The sequence below is a fragment of the Schistocerca americana genome, chromosome 1, assembly GCF_021461395.2.
Source record: "Schistocerca americana isolate TAMUIC-IGC-003095 chromosome 1, iqSchAmer2.1, whole genome shotgun sequence".
Taxonomy (NCBI): domain Eukaryota; kingdom Metazoa; phylum Arthropoda; class Insecta; order Orthoptera; family Acrididae; genus Schistocerca; species Schistocerca americana.
In genome coordinates, this window is record NC_060119.1 from 594,689,789 (window position 1) to 594,713,183 (window position 23,395).

Genomic DNA, 23,395 nt, shown 5'->3' on the forward strand with positions numbered 1-23,395 from the left:
AGAGGCAAACGTCACATATGGTGCCCCGGGTGAGAAATATTGCATGTGGGCACAATAAACTAGAACTTGCGAACTTTGAATAGTGAACTCAAGAACAAATCAGCACTTGTGTTTCATGGCTACAGTATGACAGCAGCCAATCAGTGACCGGGTTCTACGGAAGCAGCCATTGAGTACAGGAGCAGCCAACCATCACAGACGACTGCTGTAAACAAGATGCCTCACCGAGAGAATTACAATTTGCAGCCGCCTTGCAGATGATGAATCGAGATGACAAACACAGCAACAGCAGCAGCAGAAGAAGAAGAAGCAAAAACCATTTTATATTAAGTGGTACATGATGAGTCCCAAGTCCCAATGCAGCACAAATTTTCACTATCATCATTCCATTATACAGTTGACGGTTGTTCACATCGCAATTGCGAATACGTTTAATGTATTTCATAATGGCTGTAGGCACTGCAGTGCCTGTTACTTTGTATATGACTGCTTTTCCAAAGGAAATGATAATAACACACACACTGCAATATCGTAAAAGTATGAATGACACTGTGCATTTCACCATGCACGCTAAAATATACGTCATCACAGTTAAATAAAATTATGATAGTCTCAACATAACATATTACATCAGAAAACAAGAATAGCTGGATGAAAGCACGGGGTGGTCAGAAACAATCTGAAAAGCTTGTAAGGGTGTTACAGGGTATGTTGTGTTGAGAAGTGACATTGTTAAGAGAAAAGTTCAATAAATTGCGCCAGTTCCAAGTTTATTAACACTGAAGCCCATTACACATGCAGATTCAAGCAGCCAGCCAGGTAAAATTAGTGGCAGTTATTCTCATAGCACAGACGGTAATGCACAAGACTGCTCAGCCTTTGGTTCAGGTTTGATCCTTCTTGGAGTACCAGTACTGTATTGTCTCATGTTTGGTTCTTTATTATGGCATGACGCTATATGTGCTAGAAGATGAAAATGTGCACTAGAAATTCAGTGTACAATCAATACTAGCCAATAGTGTGGAATGAAACACTTCATTTCTTATAAACTGACTGCATCTACAGAAAAGGTTGGTAAAAGAAACATTTATTTAGCAAATCACAAAAATAACTTCATTATTGTGCAAGGCAATTACTGCTTGACTGCCAAAAATGTGGAAATAAAATAAAATCAGAAAACTGAAACTAATAACATATTTTAGCCTTCCGTAATTATGTGAATGTATTTTAATTCACTTGATAGCTCCTAGTCACAGAAATCCATTTTGTTTTCGTTTGATGTGTGAACTAAGAGGAAACAGCAAAATCACTAAACGTAAACTTGGGCCACTATCCCCCTTACCACTACAACCCAGACTGCTCTGCACACGCGCGAATCTGGCAGCTTGGGCACGCCAGAAAATTTTTGTGGGTAGCATGACTGCGTCTTGCTACTGCTGCACCCACACTTCAGGTAGCCAGAAGCGGGAGAAGGTACTGCTCATAAGCAACTCAACTGCGCAAGTGCCTGAGCCCACTGGCAACTGTTCAAAATGAACTCAATGTAAACAGTTGTGACATCGCGCCCATCGCAAGTGGTTTGCTATTATGAAGTATTCCAAAGCCTTTGTCCTAAAGCTTTTGACACATCTTGCATTTGGCAAGTGCTTGACGTGCACTGTGCTTTGTTGTTGTAAATGGTGCATTTTCTTTGCAACTTAAAATTTATTTTGGTTTTATTCTCTCATTTACGTTTTACTGCTGCAGTATTATTCTGCAGTAGTGAGATACAGTAAAATTATTTGTTAGACTATCAGTTCTTACCAGTCAACATTACAAAAATTTAACTGAAGACTGAAACAATGAAAAATTCACAGAATTCTAAAAAAAATCCTGGGTTTTCCCCCAGTTTTCTCCCGGATGAAAAAATTCCTGGGTTTTTCCCGAGAGTGTATACATCCTGTATTTCTCTTCTGTTATAATGTCATATAATGACTCGTTCGTGACCATGGAGACATGCTCCTCAATTTGGTCCTAGGGAATAACATACAAAATACAAATGAAGAAATAGATGGTCAGGTAGCACTCTGGAATTTCACCCATGATGGGAGGCTACGTGCCTTGACACACATCTCTGTCTTTGACACAAGATGCATGCACGGAAACATATATTTCACATTCTGTTTGAAGTATCAAATTATATGTGAAAAGATGCACACAAAAAACATCATGAGGATAAATCTCCAGAGATGCAAACTGCAGACTTTTTATTTAAGTTTTTTGTGTAATGTTCGAGTTATGAAACTGTAATTATTTTCTTTTCACGTAGCTGTAGTCATATATCTAGAAATCTCTGTTAGGATAAGAGCCTGTATTCTTTACATGCTAAACTACAATGTCTTTCTGTTTTTACACTATTATTAAACTGTCTCTACTAAGACCTATCATTAACACTATCACTTAGTTGTAATACCCTGATGTTAACAATCCAACTAGGAAATATCATGCGATTCATCAAAGCCATAATGGCCCTCATGGTGAAAGTGAGTCTATGTTTCTATAATCCAACAACAAAATGGCACCTACCTGCAGTGAAGAATTTAATACGTATTGGAAGTCCACTTCACTCAACACCAACTATCAGACAGAGAATATATGAAAACTGGTCATTAAAGCTTTTGGGAAAAGAGGCAACTTCATTTGGTGATATACAATATCTTCCAATTGCTAGAAGAATACTCCACGTCTTACTATATTTTATGTAAGTCTGAGTAACAAAACATTAAGTTTAGAATCCAACAGTAAATAAAACCTAGAACATATTGCTGTAGAAGTGATGGTTTAGAAAATTACCTCTATCAAAGCATTCTGAGCATTCCTCCGAAACTATCATAAACCAAAATTTCCTGGTTAAAAAGGATCTGTCTGTTAAATCTTTGTAATATAGATGACTATTACACAATTCCTTTACACTACTTCTTCAAACGTCAATAAAACGTTAATTTGTACTTTCAATGATACTCTTACATAACTGACACTGAAATTTTGTGACATTCTATTAATGTAAATTCCCAAATTTATGAAATAGGATTTAGCTGCCAAGTTGTCTTGACATAGTGCAACCAAATGTAATGACGGCTTCATTTTCCTCTAATAATACAGGAAATTAATTAAAAAGAAACCAAATTAACAAGAAAATTATATTTAAATAAATAAACAATCGCAATATTTATAAATTTACAGTTCTGTACAATATAACACTTTAAGCTTGACAGGAAGATGTTCTTTTTACATTATTTATATGCTCTCTCTTATTGTCTATTTCAGTAATAAGACTGTGTGCAAGGTTCACTGGTGTCACATCTCTTTGCAGAAACTGGGATACAAGCTCTTTTGCTGGCTTTCCTCCTCCGTGTGCCAAGCATTCACGCCTATATTTTTCACCTGCAGATGAACTTAAAGGATTTGCCTCAAAGTATTCCTGCCATATCCAGGAGGCCAATGCTCTTGAAAGTAGATACGAGTAATACTTAGCACCGTAGCCAACCAGGTGAGAAAATCGTAACTGCCATGCCTAAGAAAAGAGAAAATCAAGTAAATTAGCAGACACATCAGAATTGAAACAATAAACAAAAATGAAAAAAGGCTACCACTCATCTTTAGCTGACTGATTTGTCATGATATACATACCTCTCATTACAGATGTTTTCAAAGAGGCTGCTCTTTTCCTGGTGGAGCACACATTTTTTCTCACACACAACCAGACACCCAAATACCCCTACTGGTGATTATGACAACAGTTACTGTTGATCAGTGGTTGGTTAGTCTAACAGAAGTCAGAGAGGAAGAAAGATTTGGCAGCTGTGATGGGTATAATTTAGGGGGAGAGGTAGCAGGGAGGTAAAGGGAGACTTCATAGAGGGGAAGACCTATTTCTTGCAATAGAAGTAGTTGACTGATGACTCGTTCCACATCATTACGGAATATCGTATTCATGATCCATGGAACTAGTATTAATCTAATCTAATCTAATCTGACTGAAATGGCAACATTCACATACTGTTGAGAGAGAGAGAGAGAGAGAGAGAGAGAGAGAGAGAGAGAGAGAGAGCACAGATGGAATATAATGTGCCTGCGCACACATATAACTTATCATCACTTACCAACCAAGTTATTTTTCCTCCATGAAGAATGACCATATAGTTCCAAAAGCTTTGATTATTATTTTTCTATTTAGGTGTTTTTTATCAGCATTACTAGAAATTTTGTTGCCCGAAGGTAAGTACTGGCCAACTACTCTACCTCACAATAATTTTAATACAACACTACACTAACTGATGAGCGTAGGAGTTTGGGTAGGACATCCTTCATATCAGAGCACAACAATAGCTGAACCCCTGGCAATTGATGTGTTTACTATTTAATTCCTTTGTGACATAGTGATGGGAATACTGCCCAGTCATTGATTTACAGTGAATATTTGTGTTAATGCCATTGGAAGAGGTGACATGTGAAATTTGTTTCTATGCTAGCTGTGCACAATATCATTTGTCTGGGAACGATCTGACAAGGGTAACAGTTTATTTGATTAACTCCTGCTTTGTAAAAGAGATGTGGCACCCACAGATGACAGATACCCCTTGAGTTTAGAGGGACAAGGTCAAATGAATTTGAGAACAGATGTTGAGTTATGGAAGGAAGAGCATTTTCCTTATCATGGGTCAGATCATATGATGATGTCAATGAATTCAAACCAAAAAATGGGTTTTAGATATTGAGCATGTAGGATGAACTCCACTAAGTGATGTCGACTTCTTGTAAAATCTCAGAACATATTCTGAGCTCAAACATAATGAGGTATCTTAAGAACAAAACAACCTCCACTAAGCCAACCAACATGGATTTCGAAAACATCAATCACGTGAAACACAACTCGCACTTTTCTCACATTACATATTGAAAGCTTAGTATCAAGGCAACCACGTAGAAGCAATGTTTCTTGATTTCCAAAAAGCATACGATTCAATACTGCAAGTACACTTATTGTCAAAAGTATGATCATATGGGCGATCAAGTGAAATTTGTGACTGGAATGAGAACTTTTTGTAGGGAGGACATGGCATGTTTTCTTGGATGGAGAATAATCATCAGATGTACAAGTATGAGGTTCGTCCTTAAAGTAAGGTCTCCAACAAGCTCTCATCAAGACGGAATGAGGTAGCCTAAGTCAGACAACAGCGCGGGTTCCTTGCTTCACGCACCACTATTCTTGCCATTCCCCACCTCTCTGCGCATTCTTAGGGTATCAGCTGTTAATGACATAAGGGGTCAAACCCAATTGAAATCCATCACCAGTTCACCAATGTGTACGGAGGAAAGTGTGTGGATGTAAAAAAATGTGCATAACTGGTGTAGGGAGTTTGCGGACGACCGTACAAAAGAGCAAGACGAAGCTGGCAGTGGGCGTCCATCAGTTTCGGACAAGACAGTGACGAAAGTCAAAGAAGTTTTGCTTATAGACCAGCAAGTGCTCGTGTGAGAGATTGTTGAACGCTAAGACTACCATGGAAAAGATTTTTATGGACATTTTGAAGTATGCCAGTTAAGTGCAGCAGATGCTCACTGACGAACACAAAAGGAAGTGCATCAAAAGTGCCTGGATGTTTCTGTGCCATCACTGGGAGAAAGATGAGGAATTTCTGGATTCAATTGCAACTGGGGACGAGACCTGGGTCCACTACTTCATGCCAGAGACTACGGAACAATCAAAACAATGGCATCATTCCGGTTCTTCAAATGTCAAGAAGTTCAAGCAAATGCCATCAGTGGGGAAGGTGATGACTTTGGTATTCTGGGATAGGAACAGTGTTCTCCTGGTCAACTACCTGGAAAGAGGCACAAAAATCAATGTGGCAAGGTACTGTGAGGCACTGACAAAGCTACACTGGACTATACAGAACAAAAGGAGGGTTTGGCTGACAGAGGGAGTTCGTTTGCACCATGACAACGACTGCCCTAACGTCACCAAAACCACGACGGATCTCATCATCAAGTTCGAGTGGGAAATCAGTTGACCATCCTCCATACAGCCCTGACTTGTCTCCCAGTGACTACTATTTACTATTTGTTCCCCATCTTCAAACAACATTTGGGGGGAACAAAATTGTCAAGTTACGAAGAGCTGAAGGCAGCAGTCCATTCCTTCCTTCACAAGTCGGCGGGAGAGTGGTACAAGATAGGTATGAAAAAGTTTCCAGAGCATCTTCAAAAACACATCAATCACGACAGGGACTATAATAAAAAATAGCTATATAACTGTAATTGGTTTTGCAATAAAATGATGTTTACTATGTGAAAAAGCGATGTAGACATAAATTTATCAACAACCCTTGTAATTTCGGGCGTGCCCCAGGGAAGTGTGTTGGGACCTTTCCTTTTCACGTTGCAGATATATTAATAGTAAAATCAGGCTTTAATGAAGTACTATCTCAGAGAGGCTGCATAAATATTCAATCAGATCTTGTTAAGATTTCAATGTGGTGCAGAGATTGGCAACTCACTCTAAATGTTCACAAAACAAAAAAAAGTCAATGAGGCACTGGTGGAATTGGCCGACTCATGCAAATACCTGGGAGTAATACTTTTCAGGGATATGAAATAGAATGATCACATAGGTTCAGTGTGGGTAAAGCAGCAGGTGGTAGGCTTCGGTTTATTGGTGGAATACTGGAGAACTGCAATCTTTCTACAAACAAGACTGCTTAAAAATCACTCATGCAAATGGTTCTAAAATATTGCTAAGGGTGTGTGGGACCCATGCCAGATAGGACTAATACAGGATATTGAGCGTATACAGAGAAGTACAACACAAATGGTCACAGGTTTGTTTAATACATGGGAGAGTGTTGTAGAGATACTGAAGGAACTGAACTGGAAGACTCTTAAAGACAGACGTAAATTATCCCAAGAAAATCTAACAACAAAGTTTTGAGAACCGGCTTTAAATGATTAGTCTAGGGATATTCTACAACCTCCTACATATTGATCACATAGAGACTGTGAGGATAAAATTAGGATAATTACTGCACACACACACACACACACACACACACACACACACACACACACACACAGGTATTTGATTAATCATTCTTCCGGCACTCCATACGTGAATGGAACAGGAAGAAACCCTAATATCTAGCAAGATGGGACATGCCTTCTGCCATACACCCTCACGGTGATTTGCAGAGTATAGATGTAGATAAAAAAGTTAGCACTGAATGGTGCCATTGTAACTTGTTAAAATTCTCCCATAAAAAGATTCTCTATCTTCATAAACCAGCACCTCCAACCAACTATCTGGAATTTCCATTCAAACATCCAACACACTAACTGCTTCCACCACCACACATCCACAGTTCTCTCCATTACCCTCAGACTCCTTATTTGTCACTGTGGAATCCACATTGCTGTACATCAACATCCCCAATGCTCAGATCATACTTGTTCAGTGTCCTCTAGATACCAGACCTACTACCTACTCCCTACTCCTTATGATCAATTACATTCTGACATTTCATTGCTAAAGGTTAAATCCACAAACAATTATGTGGAAATGTCATGATTATCCAGATGACAGTATTCCCTATTCATATCAAACACGCTAACAATACTTCTATTACAACAGCAGTGCTGTGCTGCAATTATTGTACAGCATTCTACACTGAGGCAACACAAGCCATGGGATAACTCCTAATGATATGTCAGACCTCCTTGTGCCCAGTCTACTGCAGCAATTTGATGTGGCATGGACTCATCATATCACTGGAAGTCCTCTGCAAAAATATTGAGCCATGCTGCCTCTATGGCCATCCAAAATTGTGAAAGTGTTGCCGGTGAAGAATTCTATGCACGAACTGACCTCTTGATTGTGTCCCATAAATGTTCGATGGTATTCACGTTGGGCTTTGTTGAAAACACAGGCCGCTGCCTGTGCCACAGTTGAACTCTACCATCAGCTCTTACCAAATGAAATTGGGTCTCGTCTGATGAGGCACATTTTTCCAGTCATCTAGGGTACAACCAATATGGTCACGAGCACAGGATAGGCACTGCACATGATGTCATGTTGTTAGCAAAGGCACGTGCATCAGTCATATGCCGCCACAGCCCATTAACACCAAATTTTGCCACACTGTCCCAACAGATACGTTTGTTGTATGTCCCACATTGATTTCTGCACTTTTTCACACAATGCTGCAAGATGATAGGTAATCAATGATGCGTAATGACAGGTAACGATTACTTATCAACGCGCTCTGAAATGAGGGACATCCTGCCCGAGACACTACCCACCCCTCCTAAAGTGGTGTTCCGTAACTCACCCAATCTCCACAAGATCTTGGTCCATCCCTATGCCACTCCCAATCCCAACCCAATGCCACAAGGATCATATCCCTGTGGAAGACCCAGGTGCAAAACTTGCCCAATCCACCCAGCAACATTTCCTATTCCAGTCCTTTCACAGATTTGTCCTACCCCATCAGAGGCTGAGCTACCTGTGAAAGCCATTTACCAGCTCTGCTGCAACCACTCCACAACTTTTTATATTGATATGACTACCAACCAGCTGTCCACCAGGATGAAAAGCCACCATCAAACTGTAGCCAAGAGCAAAAAAATGGCTCAAATGACTCTGAGCACTATGGGACTTAACTGCTGTGGTCATCAGTCCCCTAGAACTTAGAACTAGTTAAACCTAACCAACCTAAGGACATCACACACATCCATGCCCGAGGCAGGATTCCAACCTGTGACCGTAGCAGTCGCACAGTTCCAGACTGTAGCACCTAGAACCGCTCGGCCACTCCGACCGGCTAGCCAAGAGCAAAGTAGGCCACCCTGTGGCACAACACACAGCTGAACATAACATGCTTAATTTCAATGGCTGCTTCACTACCTGAGCCATCTGGCTCTTTTCCTCCATCACCAACTTTTACGAACCGCACAGATGGAGTTATCCTTACAACATGTCCTCCACTCCCATAATCATCCTGGCATCAACCTAGGGTAATATCTTGTCCCCACACCGTTCACCCAACAGTTTCCACGCCCTCTGTCCTATCACATGGTTTCCATTCTCATCTCCTGCCCTGTTTATTTGTAGCCCTCTGCCAACGCATTGGTCCATCTTTCCCACTCCTTTCCTTTTTTGTTCCTTTCTTCCTCACCTCTCTGCCCACAACCTCCTGACGCTGCACCCGTTGGCAGTCTAATTCCTGCACACTCCACCAGATAGTGTCCGTCTCACTCCCCACCTGCACACTACTATCCCTTCCCCATCCCCTCCAGTTTGCTGCTTGCTTCCCACATGATGTTGATTTCCGGCCCAAGATGCTGGAGTTGGCGGTCTTGTGCGCATGAAGTGTGCTTGCTTGTGTGTGTGTGTGTGTGTGTGTGTGTGTGTGTGTGTGTGTGTGTGTGTGTGTGTGTTTTACTGACAAAATCTATGGCTAAAAGTTATACGTGAATGTCTTTTAATCATGCCTGTCTGCAAATTGACATGTCTTCTTTACAGTAATTAGCAATCTATCTTTTCCTACATTGTTGAGATTTCTACCTGGAGTTTCCACTGTTCGATTTTTTCTTTGTGGAATGCATAAGCAGGAAAGCCACACCCACTTCTACTAGCCAGCTTTCATTCATTTCACAGTCATAGTGTGGCCTGTGTAAACTCTTCAAACCTCAGATGTATTGCTGCAAACACTGTTGGAGAAAAATGGTAGGTAATGTTGCTGAACATTTAGCTGAAGTGGTTGTCAATTAAGTCCGTCAACATCCCTACGATATATTGTCAGCAATACGTAATTTTTATTGCCCATATAAACACACCCTTATATCTGTTCAGATATTTGTTTTGTATTTTTATTATTTCTTTGAGGTTCTCCTTCAGTGGTGGGTAAAATTAGACAGCAGGAATTCCTACATCACAGCAGATGTTGCATGGAGTTACCAAAGCTGTACCGAGTGCCACGGAGGATCTCAAGAGTATTCCTATGCACTTCCATGGAAATAAGACACAATAATGCTAGTAAAGAAAAAGATAAGAATTTATGTAAAGGCATTAGTTAGTATGAGCCTAGATACTGTTCACATGAAATGTTTGTAGCCACACATCTGTAATAAATGTTTATCGACATTCCAAAACAGAATTATTTTATTCAATAAAAGTCAGAAACATAAAGAAACACTAAATCACTATTATGGTGGATTTTATATTGGCAAGGCTGAAAAGTGAAGCTGTAGCAATTGGGGATAAGGGGAGGGGGAGACAGATGGATATTACATGAGTGCTGGTATTGAAAATTAGGAAAGATGAAGAGAAATACTGAAAAGCAAATACTCATCATTTTAATTTTGACTCTAATGTTCAGAATCACATTTCACACGGCGACTAAGTGAAGAAGACTGAATCGGTGAGAAGTTTCCTAATTCAAACTACGTCATTACACATGGAAACATTATGGTACAATGTTTAAGGCTAAGCAACTTCATAACATAAAAATAACTGAAGGCTCTCGGGATCATTTTGAATTTCATTATAAAGCTGAAGATTGGACCAACAGCTTACTTTCTAAAGTGATAAGGATAAAATCTGAAGTAACAAATTAAAATTGGAACCAAGACTGGGACTTGGAACTGGATCTCCTGCTTACTAAGCAGATGTGTAATCCATGACACCACCCTGGCATTGCAGCTGATACAACTGCTCAGACTACCCTAGTCCAGCGCCCTCGCTAACACAAACTTGAATTCACACCTCAGCTTATCTTAATTTTCCTTAAATCGTAAGTACTACCGAGGCCCTCCGATATAGGAATAACACCACAGCTTTGTATGTAATGGGGAAACCCTGCCTGTACCTCAGATATAGGTGAGCTACTGATCAGATGTAATTAATTTTCCTGCAGACATTGAGTCTCAACTTTATCTTCAGTAAGGACAGAAGCTGAAGTAAGGAATTAAAATTTATGCCAAGACCTGGATTTGAACTCGGGTCCCTGCTTACTAGGCAGATGTGTTTTCACTACTTCACATAGGCAATACTGACGGTTTAAGAAGGAGAAAATCAAGATGGGCTGAGGTGTGAACTGACGTCTGTGTTAGGGAGAGCACTGGACAAGGGTAGCCCATGAAGCTGTGTCAGCCACAATGCCAGAGTGATTGAAGTGGATTACACATCTGCCTAGTAAGCAGGTCACCTGCGTCCTAGTCCAGCTTTGGCACAAATTTTAATTTATTACTTCAGCTTCTCACATCATTGAAGATAAAGTTGAGATTCAATATGTCTCCAGGAAAATATAATTTGTAAAGTGAGCTGATGGATTTTTTAAAATGAGACATGGGAGTGCTGTGATTCAGTGGTCTGTGAGTCGCGTGTTAGGTTTACAATGATAGGGAATCAGCACTGATTGGAAGTCAGACCAACACTTAATTGATGCATCTAGAAGTTGCCTAGTGCTTCGTGATTTGAACTTTAAACATTTTTAACATAAATGTATATATCTGTGTCCGACAGAACAGGCCTCACTCGTGACGATGCAGCTAGTCCTACATTTCATGTTTACATGTATGTACCAGTTGTGTCATCAAGGACGTCTGTACTGTCGGACATGTCTGACAGAACAGGTACCACTCAGATACATACATTTCTGAAAAAAGAAGGGGACAGCTCCTTGACATTTGTTTCAGTGCGAATGCACAAATATTGTCCAAATATCTGCAGGAATCAGGATTTGTGAGTACTGAGTTTAATGGATGAGAGACACTACAATGCATTGTGCAGTAAGTTGGAAATTTGAGTCGGTCATGGACCATGCCCGGCTGGCCAAAGCAGTTAGGCCATGACTCGTAAGAAGTGGTAAATCCAGGTTTGAATACCAATCCAGCACTAATTTTCAACTTTCACTATTGCCTTATTGTAATGCCCTGTGTGACTAGCCATCACATTTCCACCACATTCCTTTCCTTTTCCTCCCGTTCCTACATTTCACATTCACATTATTAACACCATAGTCACTAAAATATATAACATGGTTGTTGGTACTGAAAGTCTGGAAAAGGGAAATGAAATATTGTAAATCAAATACTCATCAATTTAATTTCAGCTTTGATGCACAGATCACCCTTCAGTTAGCAAAGGCAAAATCTTTATACCAAAAATGGTGATACAGGTAAATAAATTAAAGTTTCAGTCTATTACTGGCAAATGCCAGAACAAAATCTGTTTTCTTTTAATGCCTTCAGGCACTGATATTTAATCTTCTACTCATCGTTTTATGGACTCAAAATGATTGATGAGTCTAGCAACGGACAAGTGTTACTTTTACAGGACACAATGGTCAAGTACTCAAGTGTATGGCATGAATGGCTGGGAGATCCTGAAAGGAAGGTTTAGCCACCTAACTGGAAAGGTTTTCACTGTCCTTTGTGCCTGCAGGCATCTTTCCTTTGCAAAGTAAGAGACTTGCCTGCGTGCATATGTGTAAATGCCTGGAATTTGTGTGTGTGGGGGCTAGAGAGAGGAGGGGGGTGCTCACATACTTAACGTCCCCTTCAGACGGACATATCAGCAACAATACTGACACATCCCCTCACTTCACTACGCACTGCAGAAGTGTTTGGAATGTAGTGCAGGGTATTGGTGAAGACTGGTGATCCGGCCGTAGAGGCAGGTTAGCAGTCCTCTGATAAAGAATGATGGATCACACCAAGTGACAACTATTACATATGCTCAACCATGGACATAACCTTACAACTCAGGAGGCAAAAGGAAGAAACAGTGTGTGTGTCAAGATATTGTGAATGATTCCTCAAGATTCTCGGCAACACATGTTTAAGGTTTTAGTAAAACATTCTTAGATTTTCCAGAATGAGACTACAGAAAGTAGATATGATACAGGGTTCTCTATTTTGTTTCTTTTTGAGTGTGCATATGAATTCACCACCCACAGTTTGCTTGTGGTTGGGGTACTGTTGAGAGTACCAGTAACTGATACCAGCTAAGGCTGACAATGGCGTAAGCTGGCAGCTCATCTCGTCAGACACGTCTGTCACCAGCAAGACGACCACTGTATTAACCCAAGTTACAGTGGGCTGCATCTGACGTCACAACTTGCTTCTATTCTACATAGTCCTCTACCCACTCACTTACTAACTGTGTCTCGATGAAGGTAATATGTTCTAGCATATATTCTGAAGTGTCACAAAATACGAAATGCGTAAGCCTGGGTTCCACTGTTAAGAAGTAGTGTTGCTGTCGCTGCTGCTGCGAGCCTGCAGTCATCTCAGAAGAGTTTTATACACAAAAACATGGCTTTATTTCAGTTAAGTGCTACTACTACATTCCAACAAGATAACACCTATTCATAAACTGCTAGAATTTTTTAAGCTTGTTCATAGCTCTAACTCATGCCACCATCAATCTCTACCATAGTACAGAAGTTCTCATTGCATTTCAAATTGTATTCATGAAAGAATGGTTCTCTTCCAGAAATATGGTTGTATTAGACATAAAATTTTACTTCCAATTTTTAATTACCACCATTTACACTTATATAAAATGTTGGTTTTCCCCATTACCACACAATTACAGTATCAAAATTTATATCCAATTACTGTTTCTTTTTTATTAATCAATATTAATTACAACCTTTGATTCCACACTACAGTTGTAAGAGCAAATGTACTTAGAACAAAGGAATTACTTACTGTATTGGCAACACATGGTATTCCATAGTATTTATTTTGAAGCTGTGCTAGAACATCTGTTGTTGAGCCCTGTAATGGGTGGTGACTGTGATAGCATTGGTCAAGTGCTGAATAAAACACTTGTAATTGCATTTCTGATGCAGCAAACAAATGCTTTGATGCACATAAACGAATGAGCATGTCTTCTGGCATTTTCTCTTGAGTCTGAAAATGTCTGGCAAATGTCTGTACAACCTGTGATCAGAAACAAAGTATAATAAAGATAAACTGATGAAGAATATTGGCACAAAATTTGAATTTTCAATGCACAGGTCATTAATATCGTGAGAATGTGGTAGAAAACTGCATCTAGTAACTCATAAATATCATACAGCACTGTAGAAAGTCTGAAATGGTCTACTCACATTCTGTGCTTGTGTCTGGACTGCTGCACAATTATATTGCAGAAAATTAAAAACACTCTATTTTTCTCTAATTCCATGGTCCTAACCCAGTTCCCATGCCCACATTCAACTAACGTTGCATGTACCTGCATGACCCGCCTAAGATCCTCCGAAAAAGTGAAAATTGCAAATGGACTGTCTCTCGATCTAGATATTAAAGGTTCACTACTTTTTTCACATTCTCCACTTACAAAGACCCTTCTGTATTTTAGACACTCATGTGTTTCTTACACATGAGTGTCTAAACAATGAAAACAATCAATTTTTGACAGAATTATTTAACTGCATGGATAAAAAATCTACTCACTAATCAGCAGCAGAACACACACATAAAAGAAGGTTGTAATTAGGCAAGCTCTTGAAGCAAGTGGCTCCTTCTTCAGGGAGAAAGGTAGAAGGGGAAGGAAGAGGGGTGAAGGAAAAGGACTGGAGAGGTTTAGGAAAAACGTTACAGGAAAGTCACCAAGAACCATGTGTCAGAGGAGACTTACCGCACGGGATGAGGAGGAAAGACTGATTGTTGGAGGCTGCATCAGATGAGATTTGAAAACCTTAGAGCTTAAAGGTGGAAGACAGGGTAATATGCAGGACAGAGATTACTGCCTAAACAACATGCATGAGTTAATAAGAGTGAAAAGCCAAGGGCATTGTATGTAACAGAGGTGGGAGGGGGCAGTGAAAAATAGATGGATGAGACAATGAAAGCTGTAGAAAACTAAAATGGAGTGAAGAAAAGAATAGTTACTGTGAAGAAATGATGAAACTGAAGAAATTAATGTAAATGAAGGCCAGATGGGTGGAAGGTAATGTTGTAGCGCTAGTTCCCAACTTCAGAGTTCTGAGAAACTGGTGTCTGTGGGACGAATCTAGATGGTGCATGTGGTGAAACAGGCACCGAGGCCGTGATTGACATGTTGTAGAACGTGCTCCGCAACAGGATATTGCGTGTTGCCACTGTACACCCTCTGCATTTGCCCATTCATCCTAATTGATAATTTGGTGGTAGTCATGCCAATGTAAAAGGCCGAACAGTGTTTACATAACATGTGTCATTTCACGGAGGAGGGGGAGCCTCCTGTGAAACGACACGTCATATGTCATATACCAGTGCTACACCATCACCTTGATTCTTGCCACCCACCTGTCCTTAATTTACATTAATTTCTTCCGTCTCGGCATTTCTTCACAGTAACTACTCTTTTCTTCACTCTATTTTAGTTTTCTACAGCTTTCATTGTCTTACCTGTCTATATTTCACTGCCCCCCCCCCCCCCCCCAATTATGTACGATGCACTTAGCTTTTCACTCTTATTAGCTCATGCATGCCATTTAAACAGTGATCTCTGTCCTGTCTTCCACCTCTAAGCTCTCAGGTTTTCAAATCTTGTCCAATGCAATCTCCAATAACCAGTTTTTCCTTCTCACCCCGTGCAGCCTGTCTCCCCTGACCCGCAGTTCTGGGTGACTTTCCCAAAATCTACCCCTTTTCTTAGACCTCTCAACTGCTTTTTCTTCACCACTCTTCCTTGCCCTTCAACCCTACTGCCTGCAGACAGAGCCACTGGCTATGAAAGCTTGCCTAATTACAGCCTTCTTTTATGTGGGTGTTCTGCAGCTGCTTGGTGAGTAGATTTTTTTATTTATCCAATTAAATTACACTACAATCAGCAATATACTTCTCTCCTATTAGATCATCAGAGACAGGGTTATCCTGTGAATGATCCTCCTCGTCTTTTATTTACTTAGTTTTTCTACTGGTAACTTGTGCATGCACTGGAACTATTGAAGTGGAGAATATATAACAATTAAATTCAAATACTTTCAATTTCCACCAAAATCGAACTCCCATTCAAACTGACAAGTTATTTAAAAAGTATTCTCTGATTAACAATGTACCCAGATAACTACTGAAACTTCAACACCTCACTGCAGTTTCTTACAGAAGTTCGTGCCCATGGCAAATGTTACTGTGAACAATTATCCATATTAAAAGGATGTGAAATTATGTAAACAAATATGCATCCAAGCCAAAGAGACTGTGAAAGAAAAGATACTGATAATTCCTGAATAAATCTCCTACCTGGAAGTAATCCACCTAACTGAACTGTAATAATTACCACTTTGATTGCAGAGCTCTTTCAGAGAATTTGAAGATCTCTATGCTCCATACATGATGGACTATTACAGTAGTTCATGTCCACACTGCCTATGGAGCTTTCAACAGTTGCAGAAGTTCAAAGATTCATGCTTGTTTATCATAGAGAACCAATTACAGACAAAGAGAGAGAGGGGGGAGAGGGAGGGAGGGGGAGAGAGTGAGGGAGGGGGGAGAGTGTGAAGGAGGAGGGAGGGAGGGAGGGCGGGAGAGAGGGGGAGAGATGGAGGGAGGAGGAGAGAGGGAGGGCGGGAGAGAGGGGGAGAGATGGAGGGAGGAGGAGAGAGAGGGAGGGCGGGAGAGAGGGGGAGAGATGGAGGGAGGAGGAGAGAGGGAGGGAGGGGAGAGGAGGGGAAGGGGATGGGAGGGATAGGGAAGGGGAGGGACAGGGAAGGCAAGGGACAGGGAAGGCAAGGGAGAGGGAAGGGGGGAGAGAGGGAAGGGGGGAGAGAGGGAAGGGGGGAGAGAGGGAAGGGGGGAGAGAGGGAAGGGGGGAGAGAGGGAAGGGGGGAGAGAGGGAAGGGGGGAGAGAGGGAAGGGGGGAGAGAGGGAAGGGGGGAGAGAGGGAAGGGGGGAGAGAGGGAAGGGGGGAGAGAGGGAAGGGGGGAGAGAGGGAAGGGGGGAGAGAGGGAAGGGGGGAGAGAGGGAAGGGGGGAGAGAGGGAAGGGGGGAGAGAGGGAAGGGGGGAGAGAGGGAGGATTGGTTGGTTGGGTTAAAAGAGGGTGGAGGGACCAAACTGCTAGATCATCGGTCCCTCGTTCTGATTAAAATAATTCCGCAACGGTAGGTGTAAAATAACTGAGACATACAAAACACAGCTGGAAGATAGGAGCAAACCACAAGAATGACAGAAGAGCAAACAAACAATAAAATGGACAAATCGGACAAGAAAACCACAGAGAGACCCAAGAAACATGTAGAAGAGATCAAAACAAGAGACCAGATTACCGTGGCTGGCTCACCATGGGAATAAAAGGGAGAAGCCAACCATTCTGCAACACATTAAAACCTCCACCCTAAAAGCACTAGTGTGGAGGACACAGACAGAAAAAGGACATGGGCTAAAACTTAGATCAAATGATAAAGCACACCCTCACAAATAAAACATAAAAATAAAGCTGCTGCTGAGGCATTGTTGCCCAAAGGTAGGGTGCTGAGAAAGTTAAAAGTCTGCTGCAGAGCAGCTAAAAGTGGGCAGTCCAGCAAGAGGTGGACGACTGTCATTTGTGAGCCACAGCACCACTAAGGTGGGTCCTCGCGACAGAGGAGGTAACCATGAGTTAGCCACATAAGGTCAATGCAGAGCCGGCTGAGGACAACTGATTCCCTGCAAGAGTACTGCATGGAAGACTTCCACACATTCGTAGTCTCCTTAATGACATGCAGTTTGTTGTGCATACTGTTACGCCATTCTGTCTCCCAAAGCCGAAAAACCCTTAAGTGTAAGACAGAACGCAGGTCAGTTTCAGAGATGCCCATCTCCAGAAGCAGTTTCCGCGTAGCCTGTTTGGCCAGCTTGTCGGCAAGTTTGTTGCCTGGGATTCCGACATGTCCTGGGGTCCACACAAACACCACTGAAATATGGGACCGTTCCAGGGCATAGATGGACTCCTGAATGGGCACACCGGACTCATTCTAAATGCTCCCGTCACTAGGCGAACACCACAGTGGTGCACTGGGTCAAGTAAATGCAATGCTGAGGGTGCCACCGAACCATAAACGAGACTCCCATAGTCAATGCAGGATTGAACAAGGGCTCTGTAGAGCTGCAGCACCATAGAGAGATCTGCAACCCAGTTGGGGTTCCTTAGGCAGCAAAGGGCATCGAGGTGCTGCCAGCACTTCCGCTTAAGCTGACGAAGGTGAGGTAGCGAAGTCAATTGGGCATCAAAAACCAGTCCTAAGGATCGATATGTCTCCACTACAGTGAGCGGATCATCATTACGGTTAAGTTCTGGTTCTGGATGAACAGTGCGACGCCAACAGAAATGTATGACACACAACTTTGCGGCTGAAAACTGGAAGCCGTGGACTAGAGCCCATGACTGCACCTTGTGCACCTGGGTACCACTCAGCAACACCAGTGCTGGAGGAGCAGTACGAAATTCAGATGTCATCCGAATACAGAGAAGGTGATACCCTCGACCCTACGACTGCATCTAGACCGTTAATAACCACTAAAAATAGAGAGAAACTCAATACGTAGCCCTGCTGAACGCCATTCTCCTGAATACAGGGGCAACAATGGGAGGCACCGACTTGGACATGGAAAGTACGGGGTGACAGGAAGTTTTGGCTAAAAATTGGGAGCAGGCCCTGGAGACCCCACTCATACAATGTGGCAAGGATATGATGTCGCCAGGTTGTGTCGTATGCTTTATGCTAGTGAAAAACAGATGGCAACCAGATGTTGGCGTCTGTAAAAGGCAGTTCGGATGGCAGACACAAGGGACACAAGATTATCAGTGGTAGAGCAACCCTGGTGGTAGCCGCCCTGACATGGAGCCAGTAGGCCACGTGACTCCAGGACCCAACCCAACCAATGACACACGATACGTTCCAGCAGCTTATAAAGGAAGTTGGTGAGGCTGATGAGCTGGTAGCTATCCATACCAAGTGGGTTTTGACTGGTTTTGAGCACCGGAGTGATGGTGCTCTCCCGCCACTGCGATGGAAAGATGCCATCGCACCAGATCCGGTAGAAGATGACAAGGAGATGTCACTTGTAGTCAGATGAGAGATGTGTAATCATCTGACTGTGGATCCGATCCGGCCCAATAGCAATGTCAGGGCAACCTGCAAGGGTGCTGAGGAGCTCCCACCCTGTAAATGGGCCGTTATAGGGTTCACTGTGGCATGTAATGAATGAGAGGACTTTCCTTTCCATCCGCCGTTTGACGGTGCGAAAGGCTGGGGGGTAATTCTCCAACTCAGAGGCTCGAGCATAATGCTCAGCAAAGTGCTCGGCAATCGCATTTGAGCCGGTAGATAACACTTCATTGATGTTAATGCCAGGGACACCTGTTGGGGTCTGGTACCCAAAAAGATCTCTGATCTTCGTCCAGGCTTGGGAAGGTGATGTATGGCACCCAATGGTCGACACGTACCTCTCTCAACACTCCTGTTTGTGTCGTTTTATAAGCTGGCAAATGTGGGTGTGGAGCCGAGGTTCTATAGGGAAAGGTGCCGCTTACGTCGCTGTAGAGCTCACTGATGCTCTTTAATTGCCTCAGTGACTTCCGGTGACCACCAAGGGACTGTCTTTTGCCAGGGGCACCCTAAAGAACAAGGGATTGTGTTTTCCGCCATAGAAACGATCGTTGTACTGACCTGCTCAATGACAATATCGATGGCATCATGTTGGGGAGATTCAACAGTGAAGGCAGAGGTGAAGGCTTCCCAGTCTGCCTTGTTTAAAACCCATCTTGGCAGGCATCCGAGGGCATGACGCCGGAGGAGTGACAGGAAGATGAGCAAGTGGTCACTACCACACGTCATCATGTGCTCTCCAGTGGATAGATGGGAGAAGACCACGACTGCAAACAGAGAGATCAATGGCCGAATGTGTGCCATTGGTCACACTGAAATATTTGGGGGCACCTGTATTTAAGAGGTAGAGGTCAAATTGTGACAGTAAATTTTCAACCTCCCTACCTCAGCCACTAAGCATGGTGCCACCCAACAAGGGGTTACGAGCGTTAAAATCTCCCAAAAGTAGGAACGGTTTAGGGAGTTGATCAATCAGTGCAGCCCATACATTCAGTGGTATTGCACCAAACCACCTGGAGGAAGACAGTTATTTCCTGCGTCATCCTCATCCTGACAGCCACAGCTTCAAGAGGGATTTGAAGGGGCACAGGTTCACTACATACTGAGTTCAGGACTTAGACGCAAACTCCACCTGACACTATTATAGTCGCTATGGCTCCTGTAATATCCCTTACAGCCGCGGGAACCATGTTTCCTGGAGGGCAATGCAAAAAGCAGGTGTAAAGCTTCACAGCTGCCGTAGCTCAGCCAGGTGATGGAAAAAACTGCCGCAATTCCACTGGAGGATTACGTGATCATGAGACTGGGAAGGCATGAAACACTCAATGAGGCAGTCTGCGCCTCAGGGTCACCTGCTGCCACCAGATGAGTACCTGTGCAATCGACATCCATTGTGCCTCAGGGCCCAGTGAGATCTAGGTCCTCAGCGGATGCCAGAATCTCCACCTCATCCTCAGACACAGAGCATGTAGGTAGTGGTGGGGTGTGTGCCACCACAGTGCCTTGGTTCTCGGGGGTCTTTTTCTTTTTAGGTTTCTCTCTCTGCTCCTTAGGTTTGTCTGGCTGGGAGGGCTTCACTGATTCAGTCTCAGGGACTGAGGAGGACCGTGAAGCCCGACAACAAGCTACCTGTCATTGCTTCAGACACTGGCAAGTGTCAGCTTTGCCACTGGTAGGAACCTGGGAAGGGAGTGACCCAAGGGATCCTTTCCTGGCGAGAGGAGCCAAAGAAGACTTACGCTTCTCCAGCTGAGAAGTGGAGACGATAGGTGTTGCTACGGAAGTAGGTGGAGTCTGTGGCTCTGAGAGACAACTGTACGTGGTGGAATGGAAGATGGCAGAACTGTTGTCGTAGCAGCAGTGTAGGTTGACATCATATGCACAGGATGTAACCTCTCATACTTTCTCTTAGCCTCAGTGTAGGCCAGTCGGTCCAGGGTCTTGTATTCCATTATTTTTCTTTCTTTCTGGAGAATCCTGCAGTCCGGCAAGACAAATGGTGCTCTCTGAACTTGACAGATGTGAGAGGTGAGACGCAGGGAGTATTGGAATGTGAAGGACGTCCCCAATCCCGACAGGTGATGCTGGAAGTACAGCATGAAGACATATGGCAGAACTTCCAGCACTTAAATCACCGCGTCGGGGGAGGGATCAATGGCTTTACATCACAGGAGGGTGGCCCCACCCAGCAGCTGGAGAATGAGCGGAAGTGCAGATCCATGTCAACGAAGGAGGCAAGAGGTCTCAGCACATGATGGACACTATGCGCCATGGAAGGCACCTTTCCCCAACTGGCTAGCTCTTTGGTAAAATTTTGAGAAATGGCCATCAAACACTACAGAGGACCATGACATAAAGGCTGAAATGTGAGAGACTCCCATTAGTTGCCTCTTATGACAGGCAGGAATACCTCGGGCCTATTCTAACCCCCGGACCTGCACAGAAAGAGGGAGGGGGGGAGAGGGGGAGAGGGAGGGAGAGTGGGAGAGGGAGGGAGAGGGGGAGAGGGAGGGGGTGAGTAGGAGAGGGAGAGGGGGAGAGGGAGGGGGTGAGTAGGAGAGGGAGGGGGTGAGGGGGAGAGGGAGGGGGAGAGAGGGTAGAGAGAGAGAGAGGACAGAGGGAGAGGACAGCGGGAGAGGACAGCGGGGGAGGGAGGACAGAGGGGGAGGGGGAGGGAGGGGGGAGAGGGAGAAGGGGAGGGAGGGGGGAGGGGGGAGAGGGAGAAGGGGAGGGAGGGGGGAGAGGGAGAAGGGGAGGGAGAAGGGGAGGGAGGGGCAAGAGGGAGGGGAGGGACGAGAGGGAGGGTGGAGAAAGAGGGAGAGAGGTCAATGCAACACAGATTGGCTGAGAGCTCACAACACCATGTTTTTTTGCCGTCTTGTGATTACTTTTGTTGTCTTAGTGTGTGCGGTGCTATTCTGAACTAAATTATAATGTTCCCAAGATTTGCAGACAGAAATACGGTAAGTATTGGTACACTTCTGCATGTGCTTTGTCAGTTCAGTTAATGTAATTTAATATTGATTTTAAAAAAAGGCAAACTGTAAGACGTATCTGCAGCAATAAGTATCAAGTTGGCTTTACACGCCAGTTTTTGTAGATAAAATGTTGATTGAGGGGAATTTACTAAATATAACTAAACTTATTTACCTCTTTATGACGGACAATCAAGAGCAATGCCATGTCATGCCACTATGATTACAAAATCCGAAGTGAACTTGGCTTCATGACGCTGGTATTTACAAGACAGAAACAGTGGTCACTGAATGTTAAGCAGGAAGAGGTGAATCCTAAAGGCAAGTTGTGGAAAACGACGATTTATTCTTTTCTGTGTGAAGTATGTACTTGGTGCTCTGATGTCAATATTTTGTAGTATCAATTGTTCTTCAAAGCACTGTCGATGTTTGGGACGTAAAATTTGTATGCTGCTAGCAGAGAAACAAAAAGAAAAGTGACATTTTTACTACCAAATAGCCTTTATACAGTTATTTTAGCAGTAGGAAATGTCAATTAACAAATACTGAATCATAATTTTTATCGACAATGATCTCATAGAACATCCACAATGATCTCATCGAAACTGCAAATATGCTGAGAGGGGAAAAATATACATAAAGCTTAAAGGCTACTAATGTCAACAATGAATATCCAAGCAAGAAAATATGACATCACTTCAGAGCTTCTGAAATAATACAAATGAAACTCATTTTTTGTTGGTTGATTCCTATTTTTTCAGAACCCTGTAAGAAATGGCTTGTACACTGCATCGCACCACACTTTAATTTACCCAACATTGAGCATTTAGTAGCCATACACTAAACACAAAGCTACAAGTTCCACTGACCTACCACATGTCAGATACATGTCTTGTGATAGTCAACAGGTACAGTAATTCCACATGAATTCTGGAAAAAACATGGTGGCCACTTGACAACATTATCTGTGTCCATGGATCATCCCCCCCCCCCCTCTCCCTCTCTCTGCATATAGGCTCCTTACATAACAGGACTTTGTTATTAAGCATAAGTCACTACTTCAGGTAATAGTTTAATTTCCTATAAACCCAATATATGGCGTTTAAAACAAAGCTCTGTTCTAAACAATGAAATAACAATTCTGTGACAGAACACTTATGAACTGTACTACCAATGCTAAAGAATAAAAGGTTTTCTGTACTTCGATGCTCTAAAATAACAAATCAGCAGTAAATAATTTGACTACGACTTGTATTATGAGAATGTGTAAATATATTCCAGTGTAAAAGTGTTTAAATGGATAC

At 42.8% G+C, this 23,395-nt stretch overlaps 1 protein-coding gene across 3 annotated transcripts in view; it reads right to left on the reverse strand.

Moving 5' to 3' along the window:
• Positions 1 to 3,165: 3,165 nt before the first annotated feature.
• Positions 3,166 to 23,395, reverse strand: part of LOC124606818 (mitochondrial intermediate peptidase) — a 135,168-nt gene continuing 114,938 nt past the window's right edge. For all 3 annotated transcript variants that reach the window (XM_047138887.1, XM_047138895.1, XM_047138904.1), the window contains exons 10-11: positions 13,750 to 13,983; positions 3,166 to 3,553 (exon numbers count right to left, since the gene is read on the reverse strand). In XM_047138887.1, the coding sequence (XP_046994843.1) occupies positions 3,242 to 3,553; positions 13,750 to 13,983 (546 nt within the window). In that variant the 3' untranslated portion in view covers positions 3,166 to 3,241. The remainder of the gene's footprint in view (positions 3,554 to 13,749; positions 13,984 to 23,395) is intronic.